Source organism: Olea europaea, unplaced genomic scaffold (genome assembly GCF_002742605.1).
Source record: "Olea europaea var. sylvestris unplaced genomic scaffold, O_europaea_v1 scaffold2154, whole genome shotgun sequence".
Classification (NCBI taxonomy): Eukaryota; Viridiplantae; Streptophyta; class Magnoliopsida; order Lamiales; family Oleaceae; genus Olea; species Olea europaea.
In genome coordinates, this window is record NW_019239523.1 from 92,214 (window position 1) to 103,503 (window position 11,290).

The following is an 11,290-nucleotide window of genomic DNA, read 5'->3' on the forward strand; positions in this document are numbered from 1 at the left end:
ATAATGTAAGATGTATATTTGAGAAAAAAAAAAAAACTTTAAGAGTGGAGAATAGAAATTACAGGCTTCATGAAGATAAGCTATTCCACGAGCTGCACCAGCCGCAACTTTTACTCTGGTTGCCCAATCCATCACCGGCCTTCCTTCACCTGAAAATGTCAGATAATTCAGGAACTTAGTCCGATAGGTATCACATAAATTCTAAATGGTACATTAGTTGAATGCCAGAGAGCGCTGCATCTTTTGAATATGTCTTCAAGATGAGAACCAATATAATAAGGGGGCTGTTTATGTGAATGTATTGCTATTGCTGAGTGCTCATATAACAACTCAACAGGGGCGTACAAAACACAACAAACTAAGCCTTAACATTTGCAATATTCCTTGATTTAAATGTGTCATCCATGTGCAAGGAACGGGTGTACCCTATCCCCAATTTAATTTACGGTGTTAGCAGGACTGCAACAGAGTATGGACCTCAGGCTCAAATTCACAATATTTAAGATTTCTTATTTATTCACTTAGTTCTTACCATGAAGATGGTAATCAAGGGTGTTGTTTGGCACATAATCATAGACAAGCAACCTTTGATGCTCGGATATACAGTAACCCACAAGTGAAACCAAATGCCGATGGTGAATCCTGCTGATGATCTCAACTTCAGCTCTAAATTCACGCTCCCCTTGTCCACTACCAGCCTTTAGCTGTTTAACAGCAATTTCTCGTCCATCTGATAGAACTCCTTTATAAACACAACCAAAGCCACCTGCACCCAGAATGGCTGAAAACCCATTTGTTGCCTTGGATAGTTCTTCATACGTGAACCATGACCTTGAATTGCCTATGCCACCATGCTCTGGTGAGTAAATGAAATTGCTTGCAGAAGCACTTCCAGCTAGTTGAGCTGAATTCTGTGTCCTTAGGAATGATGAAGCTGGAAATAATAGAATGATAAATGGTATATCATCACCGATTAACAAAGATCTATTTATCAATGTTCACTGACCGTTTATAAGATGGACAGAAGCTTGTCAATATTATTTACTTTCAAGAACTAAAATTTAACATAAAAGTAAAAAAGGTCGATAGGTGAGTTCTGTCACAGTTAAGCCTGCTCAATAATTCCAAAAGGAAGAATAGATCACTCTAAAATTAGCACTGTAAAGTTAGGTTTATCATCTTGGTAAGTTGGGTTTACCTTTTTATAACCAAATTAAAAGCAGTTTAAAAATGACAAGTTAAATAAGCTAATGGGTGTGAAGCGAAGTTTTGGTTAAGACGACGAACTGAAAAATGTATCATTCATCAAACAATATACTGCAAAATGTACCACTAGAGCAAATTCATTTGAAAACGTCTGAGGTCACCAATTTCTTCCAAGGACTATTTACCTCTACATTCCAGGAAATTCAAACGCTCCACAGACAGAGAAAAAAGTGGAGTCTTGGTCAGAAGCTATAATTATTTTTTTCTTCCAGCAAGTTAATATCATGAGACAGAGTATATAGGTGACATGATCCACATAGGAAAATGCTGTTATAACGTGTACTGGCTAAATAAGAAAGCTATTTGACGGGCTAATCAACATCGTCTAATGTACAAATGAATACATTATCCAAAATGGAAGATAAGTATTGTATGACGAGATGTGGAAATGTGGTCAAAAAATACCTGAATTTTGCGAGGATGCAAAAGGAGAGGGCAAGGCTCCCTGATTAAATGCGTCCTTCCTTTTCTTTCTTTTATGTGTATACCACACTGCCAGCACTACAAGACTGAGCGCCAAAAACCCCACAACAATGCCAATAGCTGCTACACCTCCTCCTCTAAAACCCCCTGAATTATTTGATTGTACACCTGAAGTTATATTAGGATTAGGTGGAATTGATCTTGCAGTGGGTTTCTCTGCAGGAGAAGATCCATTCCTTCGAGGAGCAGGAGGAGATATAGAAGGTGGCAAATATGATGATGGGACAGGAGGAGGAGATGAAACGAAAGCCGGTGGAGGAGCACTAGTTAAAGGTGGGGAACCAGCAGGAGGGGGTGACAATGCAGGAGGTGGAGGAGAACTTTCTGGTGGATTTACAACTGATGGGGGAGGTGGAATAGCTGTAGGTGGTGATGCAACTCTTTCTGGTGGGGGAGGTGAGGATGGAATAGCTGGAGGACGAGGTGGTGATGCTTTGGGAGGGGAAGCTTCTGATGGTGGGGAAGGAGAGGGTGGAATAGCAGGAGGAGGTGGTGGTGATGTTTTCGGAGGGGAAGCTTTCGATGGTGGGGGAGGAGACAAAATTGGAGGTGGTGGAGAATTGGCTGCTGGAGGAGGGGTAGCAGCAGGAGTTGGTGGTGGTGAATTTACTGGGGGAGATGGGGGAGGCAATGGGGGTGGAGAAGTAGGCAGCGGCGGTGGTGATGCATCAGGTGAGGGTGATTGAAGTGGGGCTGGAGGAATTGGCGGAGGAGGAGCTGAAGAATTGGATGGGCGAGACGGAGAATTTGGAGATGGTGATGCAGAAGCCATCTACCCAAGTCCTAACAATTCCCTAATCAAGAAATTCTGTATTTCAGCTACAAATCATTCTATAGCAAAATTTCACCCACTAAAATTCCTAAAGTTTCCAATCTTTACAAATCAATGAATCAATAAACTACATCCATTCACAGATTAATATAAAAAAAATTCCTATCCAAAGAACCAATCATCCACAGACCAAGTCCTTTCTAAAACCCCAAATTCTGCATACATCAAGAAACAGCAAAGAGACTTCCAGCTTTCAGTTTAACCAAATGGAAGCCAAGTTAACAAGAGCCAAACCAAATTCGATATTTTTTATTCATAAAAGTGATGAGAAAATCCCGGATTGAGCACACTCAAAAATCGTACATTGATATTAGCAGAATGAAGATTCAAAATTTTACTGTAAAACCCAAAAGGCCCTAAACATTCAATTTTGAAGCCAGTACAGTCTGAATGAGTAAATGGGCATAGAAGAACGAAAAAAAAACTCCTCCGCTGAAATATGAAGAAAGTCTCACCACACTGTAACAGGCTGTAATCATGAAATTCCAGAAAGAAGAAAAGAAAAGAAAAAAAAATAAAAAAATCCCCAACAAAAATTAATGGCGCAATGAAATGCCCAAATGACGTGGCTGCAACTTAAAATTAATCTTAAATAATTCCACTTCAAAATATAAAAAATATTACAAAGTACGCGGTGTAAAAGGATAAATTGCATTTGAAGTCACTGAACTTTCACCATACTTCTGTTTGGGTTACTAAACTTCAAGTTGATACAATCAAATCATTGTACTTTAATTCACAAGCAATTAGGTCATACTATTTGGGTTCCATCAATTAGTATCCTTAAATGTCCCTCAAAACTAATAACATGTCAACATGTCGATCCATTTTCTTCCTCGGCTTCGCTAAAAGTGCATTAGAGGTCATTGAACTTTCACCACACTTACATCTAGGTTAGTTAATTTCAATATGGTGAAATCAAGCCACTACAATTTCATTTATAAGTAATGAAGTCACTCTAAGTTTCGTTAATGAATCCAGTGTTTATTTAAGAATGATTTATTTAGCAATTGAATTGATTTATTTAAAAACCAAACATCATAAATGAAGAATAAAGCCCCCTGTTCCGGCTTAAGGACAGGGTTGAAGACAAGGGCGCCATGTGGTGCCCCCTATTGGAGGGGCACCGACCTGTCCCTCCAATAAGGTGGCGCCCCTATCCCCAAGTCGAGACAGGGATCAGGGTTGATAAATGAATAACATAAATACACATGAATGCATCTTTTTCGATGCCCTTTTTCCACCCCCTTCATTTATCAATTTTGTTTGAAGGCAATAACTTTCAACAATAAATCTGACATTTCAAGGTAATTTAGAAGAGAGTAAAAAACAAAAAAATATATATGAATAAGAACATCAAATACCTCAAGTTTCTTGCATCAAAAAATAGGTGTCTTGGATTACTAGTTGTCTATGATGTTCTAAAGATTAATCTTTCTCATTGTCAATATGATTGACCAAATTTTCACCCCAAACACTTCGATTATAGATGTGGAAAAACCTTACAAAATTTCCCATTTCTACCACCAAATAGATTGAAGTGATTATTCATATAAAGTACATTGACGTGATTGCACAAAATTGAAGTTCATCTACATAGTTGCTAGTATTATAAAAATTCAGTGACGTAGTCGTAAATATATTGAAAGTTAAGCGACCTATAGTTCAATTTAAGATGAGCTAGTGCAAAATTGGTTGACATATTGACACTTTGTTAGTTTTGACACATATGTGAACTTGCTAATTAACGAAATTCAAATGAGTGACCTTATTGCTTGAAAATCTAAGTATAATGGCTTGATAATGTCCTACTTTGAATCTTTACTTCGAGCTATAATCATATTCAATTAATATTTTTACAAGAAGTGTGTCCAATAACTGTAACAAAATTATATCTTTCTTTTTATTTCTAACATTATGTCGCAACGACTAATCCTTACAATCAAACATGTCACAATTCAAAGTCATCCTTCATATTCCTTTTCCTATTGACTTATCTGCCTTGCTGATTTAATGATAATTTGGGAAAGTAATAGTCTAATAAATTTACAATAATCTACATTTTAGGATTTTATTTTTTTTTAAAATTTTTTACTTGTTAGGAAAATTAAAAGTTTATAACATATTTCTGAAAATCAAAAATTTAACAAAAGCTTTACTACATAGTTTTTGTTTTGTTTTGTTTTGTTTTTAATTCACGGTGGCGCATTTTCTTTAAATTTAAAATAAAATAGTACAACTTAGAATGAGATTACACCTGACCTCCAGTCAAAGTAAAAAGATAATAGCTTATATTGTTTGAAAACATATGTTACAATATAAAGTGAAAATAAATCTAATAAGAGTTTTCGACAAAATAGTTTTTTACAAATTTAATAAAAGTTGATGAGATATGTAATGGAAAAGTTAATAAAAATTGTGGGTCGAATCAAAATATAGTTAAAATTAAAGTTGAAAAGTCGATAAAACCTTAACAAGATTTTGTCAAGCAAGCATGAGAACTCATGTTGTCACATTCTTGATTTGGTAATCATAGGTGCTTGAGATAATGATCTCCTTATTGCATGGCTCAAAATCATTAGTCGACGCAGACTATCACAATCCGTTGTCCACTTGGTAATGCCCATGTCACCATGAGGTCCAAACATGTTATCATCATAAGCTGAAGTAACTGTCCCAAGTGTGGAATGGCTAACTGAAGAACGCGAATGGAGTCCATGAATTGAACTGAGGTTATCAAGTTTTTTTAATTATGACGTCGTAATAAGAAATTGCAGTTTTCACCCCTCGAGACACATCCCAACTGGCAAAGGATGGAGTTCTTCAAGGCGGACAGTTCAGAGGTCGCGGGTTCGATTCATGGGGCTCTTGGAAGGCAAGGCAAGGCTTTCTCCTGGAATGTAGGATATTTCCTGGAAGGCAGGATTTCCTTGAAGGCAAGGCGCATACATGAGTTTGACTCGCTCGGCACTTTGGCAGTTCAGTTGGGGGGCTCTTAGACTCTGGTCAATTTGGGACACAACTCGCGGTTTACCTGGTCTACGTGAAGAGGGGTTGAATCGTAGACCTCAAGATTAATCGCTGTAAGGTGGACACCTGAGTATAAAAAAAAAAAAAAAAAAAAAAAAAAAAAAAAAAAAAATTCATTTTTTTAAAAAAAAAAAAAAAAAAAAAAAAAAAAATAAGGGGAGGGGGGGTAAATAATAAGAAATAAAGAATAAAGAGATTAGGTGAAGGTGGTTGGAACATGGGCGTGACATTATAATTATTATCCTTCATATCTTACTAATAATTATAATTATTTCTCACGAGGGAAACGTTAGGCAGAAGCAAAGTCAAACCAACCAACATGAGCCCATGTACAAGTTCAAGGATTGGGGATGTGATCTCTGCTCACATTGGTGGTTGAAACTTTCTTAAAATTAATTCAAATATATTTGAAATTTTAAATTAGTTTTCATTTTAATTGAATTTTTTTTATAAAAAAAGTTCATTTGGGGAACATTCTTGTATTAAAATAAGAAGAATGAAAGATAAATACGAAAATATGATCCAGTAGCAAAGAGATTATTTTTACAATCATGCTACTTGTACATTTTATTTGACATTAACTTTGACATTGTGCCATACTTCACAACATGATTGGACAATTTCAAAACACCACACACTTTCCCACCTAAAACATTTTGAATTGCCAAACAATGTACACACAAATGTACAAATTAGAATGTACAAGGAGCTTCCCCTGGGGCATATCCTAGTGGTGCAAAGAGTAGGAGTGAGGTAATCTCAATTTTACTGGTAACCACAATGTGAGGGTTCGATTCCTGAGATATGGAATTGAACTCTTTGTAGGCACCAATGTACAAACAAACTCTTGTTTCTTGGCCTGTTGGGGCACATCCCGCGATTTACCTCCCCCATGATACTCCAGGGACAGGACGGTGAAGGTCCTCAAGGTTGGGGCTCAACCTTTAGAATGTACAAGAAACTTTATTCGAGATAGTATGAATGAATAACTATTTATGTTAAGAGGTTTGGCTAAGCTTAAAATTTAGAATACCTTTGTATAAAATCAAGAAGCGACTACTCTTTTCGCTTTCAATAGGCCGAGCATCAAGGCTATCAATGAGGAAATTGACTATTCGTTTATGTACTGTGGTCAAGCATCGGGGTTATCATTGGCAAATTCAGATAGCAACAATCAGTCTCCCAAATGTATAACTAAGCACATAATGACACGAAGTATGACTCGAGTACACGAAATTTAGTATGTATTTTTATTCGATGAATCCTTTTAAGCTTATTGTTTTAGAGGGTAGCCCAACCCTTCCTAAATTTTACTTTATTTATTAAATTACTTCATTATGAGTGGTTATTTAATTTGAAAAAAGTACTTTCAATTAATTTTTAAGTTTAGCTAAACATGGTGTAAGAGCTTGGAATACAGATCGAAGCATCAAGACGCAGCGCTTGGCCTTCGGTCATCATGGCTAGATTTGTCTTGTACTATGTCCATGTGACAAAAGGATATCTGGTCAATAAAATAATATTACACACAAATTCAAACTTTTTCTTCTCTTTTAACCATACATTTCTCATCAATACACTACTCAAAAATTCATTTAGATGCAGAGTTGAGACGGATGTCGGGGAAAGCTACTTGGAACAGTAGCTTTGAGAGTTTTACTACTGTATTGGAGCTGCTCGATCATCAGCACGGAGATATTCTACGACAGTCCTTCTTGTGGCCACTGTACCAGTTGCGAGAGGTGCAGTATTCAGGACAGATCATTGATGCACTTCTATGTCGGCTTCTGAGGCCAGTCGACGGCGATTCCCTCCAGTTCGACCTCGGGGGCAAGGTCGTCAGTTTCTCGATGTTCGAGTTTACATTGATCACTGGACTGAAGATTACGGGCGACGATGCAGCCATGGAGAAAAGCAGTAGGCTGTACGAGACGTACTTCCAGGGACATGGGTCGGTGCTTCTACCCGACTTGATGGTCTCGATCAGGGAGTGCGACCATATGCTAGATAGATTGAAGCTTGGGCTGGTCTACATCCTCGAGAGTGTGATGAGGTGTCATCACAAGAAGACTGCCATCGACATTTTTCATTTGCAAGTTGTTGACGACATCGATGCGTTCAACAACTATCCGTGGGGCCGAAGATGCTACGAAGACACCGTACATGTGTTCACAGATCGCACTCGAGGCCCAAGGGGTCGATGAGTAAATAGCGACTACTCTTTTCGCTTTCAATAGGCCGAGCATCAAGGCTATCAATGAGGAAATTGACTATTCGTTTATGTACTGTGGTCAAGCATCGGGGTTATCATTGGCAAATTCAGATAGCAACAATCAGTCTCCCAAATGTATAACTAAGCACATAATGACACGAAGTATGACTCGAGTACACGAAATTTAGTATGTATTTTTATTCGATGAATCCTTTTAAGCTTATTGTTTTAGAGGGTAGCCCAACCCTTCCTAAATTTTACTTTATTTATTAAATTACTTCATTATGAGTGGTTATTTAATTTGAAAAAAGTACTTTCAATTAATTTTTAAGTTTAGCTAAACATGGTGTAAGAGCTTGGAATACAGATCGAAGCATCAAGAAATAGTGCAACGCTTGGCCTTCGGTCATCATGGCTAGATTTGTCTTGTACTATGTCCATGTGACAAAAGGATATCTGGTCAATAAAATAATATTACACGCAAATTCAAACTTTTTCTTCTCTTTTAACCATACATTTCTCATCAATACACTACTCAAAAATTCATTTAGATGCAGAGTTGAGACGGATGTCGGGGAAAGCTACTTGGAACAGTAGCTTTGAGAGTTTTACTACTGTATTGGAGCTGCTCGATCATCAGCACGGAGATATTCTACGACAGTCCTTCTTGTGGCCACTGTACCAGTTGCGAGAGGTGCAGTATTCAGGACAGATCATTGATGCACTTCTATGTCGGCTTCTGAGGCCAGTCGACGGCGATTCCCTCCAGTTCGACCTCGGGGGCAAGGTCGTCAGTTTCTCGATGTTCGAGTTTACATTGATCACTGGACTGAAGATTACGGGCGACGATGCAGCCATGGAGAAAAGCAGTAGGCTGTACGAGACGTACTTCCAGGGACATGGGTCGGTGCTTCTACCCGACTTGATGGTCTCGATCAGGGAGTGCGACCATATGCTAGATAGATTGAAGCTTGGGCTGGTCTACATCCTCGAGAGTGTGATGAGGTGTCATCACAAGAAGACTGCCATCGACATTTTTCATTTGCAAGTTGTTGACGACATCGATGCGTTCAACAACTATCCGTGGGGCCGAAGATGCTACGAAGACACCGTACATGTGTTCACCAGATCGCACTCGAGGCCCAAGGGGTCGATGCGTAAATACGATACATATGGATTGTCGTTAGCAGTGCAGGTAAATGTTTAATATAATCAAAGTTAAAGTTTTACTGTATTACATTGATGCTTAATAAGTGTATGTGTTACAGATTTGGGTGTATGAGACAGTTCCTGTACTGGGGGCCCGCTTTGCACAGATAGGGGAGACACGCTGCCCTCGGATGCATCATTGGAGATCATCGCGAGCGGAGGGATGTCCCACCGGGAAGCAGTTATCGGCCCTCCTCGACGATCTTCAGGTAAGTATTATGCATTTATGATTTATATTATACGTAGTTTAAAATTTTGTTTACATGATCGTTAAATAGTTGAAATGTCAATATGTCAGCTTGAAGTCATACCTGAGTTGACGCCATTGATGGAAGAGGAGGATCGGGGTCCTGTGCGGGATTTAGGCGTTCCGCACACCCCAGACGAGGAGATGCCTGATCCGAGCTTGGACCGAGATTGGGTATGTGAATGAAATATAATTTATTGAATATGATCGACGTATAAATTTATTGAATAATTTTTCATTTTATTTATGTAGGAGGGCGGTCCAGCTGATCGACGATCACCTCCGCCGAGGCCATCGCCGCCACCATTGGCATCATCTCCGCCGAGAGTATCGTCCGCCATTGGCATCACCTCCGTCCAGACACCTCCCCCGTGTGTCTCCGGGGCACAGTGATGATTTGTATGCCCGTTTGATTGGATTTATAGCGGAGGAGGTCGGCGCGCTACGACGAGATTTGATGGAGAGGGTCGATGATCTGGGACGAGAGTTGACAGGGAGGGTCGACGATATGGGACGAGAGTTGACAGGGAGGGTTGACGATCTATCCCATGATGTTGGAATACTACAGTCTTCCGTTGTCGACTTTCAGGATACAGTAGCGGCGCTTAGGGGAGATTTAGCCGGCAAACGATGGGGGGACAGAGGGGATGGTGAAGACCATGATCGAGAGGGTGGCAGAGATGGTGATGGAGAGGGGGGTCACCCACATTTTTGGCGTGATGAGACATTGGAGTCCTTGTGGTTGTCTATGGAGGGGGTGGCCCCGATGGGGATGGGAAAGGGGACTACGGAGGGGGTGGCCCTGACGGGAGGGGCGGAGGAGGTGGCGACGGAGGGGGAGGCCCCGACGGGAGGGGCGAAGGTGGTGGCGACGGAGGGGGAGGAGAAGGTGGCCCCGGAGGTCGAGAGGACGCCCGGCGTGATTGAGGGTAAGAGACATGCTGTTGATGAAACGGAGCAGGTGGTCGGCAAGAGATTGAGAGTGTCGTCACAGTATGTTGTTTCCCCCTTCACGGCTGAGGCCAAGAGGAGGACGTTCATCGATGGGACGTACTCGAACTTATTCAGAGAGGTGGACAATGCCAAGTGAAAAGCGTTCGAGACAGAGTGGAGGAGAATTATCCCCGGGTAAGTATTGTATGATTTTAATAAAGCACTGTACGCTAACTCGTCTACGCTTATTTTAATATTTCCCTATTTTTTACAGAGCTAGCCGCACGATAGGACAAAGGACGATCTCGGACCCTTACAAGTGGTTCCACGATATCACCATTGCGGGAGCTTGGCTCGCCGACGATGTAAGTGAACTATTCATTTTGTGTTTTTTATGTATATGTAACCTTGTGTTTATTAAATGAATAACTCATACTTTTTCGGTGTTTCCTGCTGCAGCACATCGACCTGGCCATGGACTTGCTGCGAGATCGAGCTCAAAGACATCCAAAATCATTTGATGTCCATGGTCAAGTCATATTAAACACCGAGTTCCTGGGTGCCGTTACCATAGAGTATCAGTCGCTCACACATATGGGTAACGAGTACACGGTCCCATCTTCGTCAGATACTCCAACGCTGGTAATGATTTACTTCCTATCTCGAGCATGAACTTATTACACTCTTCAGCACTGTAAGCTTCGGCTACTCTCCTGAACAATGAAACGATGCCTGTGCCCCGATACCTAGTCTTCAAATTACCTTGTACATGGTACATGCAATACCCGTGATGTGCCTCGGGAAATACTTCAGCGATACCGTTTATTATAGACTGTCCTCGATCAGTTACAAAGACAAGGTCTTCGACTTCCCCGATCACTTCCCTCAGTTTAGAAAAAAACCAACGCATGGACAGATCATTCTCGCCGTCGACTATGTCGAATGTAATAGGGTAAATTTAGATGTTGGCATCTTGACATGTAGCAATAATTAATTTACCTTGATATTTAGCTTTCAGAGTCGTACCATCAACTAGAATTACGGGTCGCATTGCATTTCGAAAACCCCGAATACATTG

At 40.2% G+C, this 11,290-nt stretch overlaps 1 protein-coding gene across 1 annotated transcript in view; it reads right to left on the reverse strand.

The window, feature by feature from the left end:
* Positions 1–3,114, reverse strand: part of LOC111380492 (proline-rich receptor-like protein kinase PERK8) — a 6,899-nt gene extending 3,785 nt beyond the window's left edge. The window contains exons 1-3 of the mRNA XM_023004073.1: positions 1,672–3,114; positions 533–934; positions 63–149 (exon numbers count right to left, since the gene is read on the reverse strand). Of these exons, the coding sequence (XP_022859841.1) occupies positions 63–149; positions 533–934; positions 1,672–2,521 (1,339 nt within the window). The 5' untranslated portion in view covers positions 2,522–3,114. The remainder of the gene's footprint in view (positions 1–62; positions 150–532; positions 935–1,671) is intronic.
* Between the last annotated feature and the right edge of the window lie 8,176 nt (positions 3,115–11,290).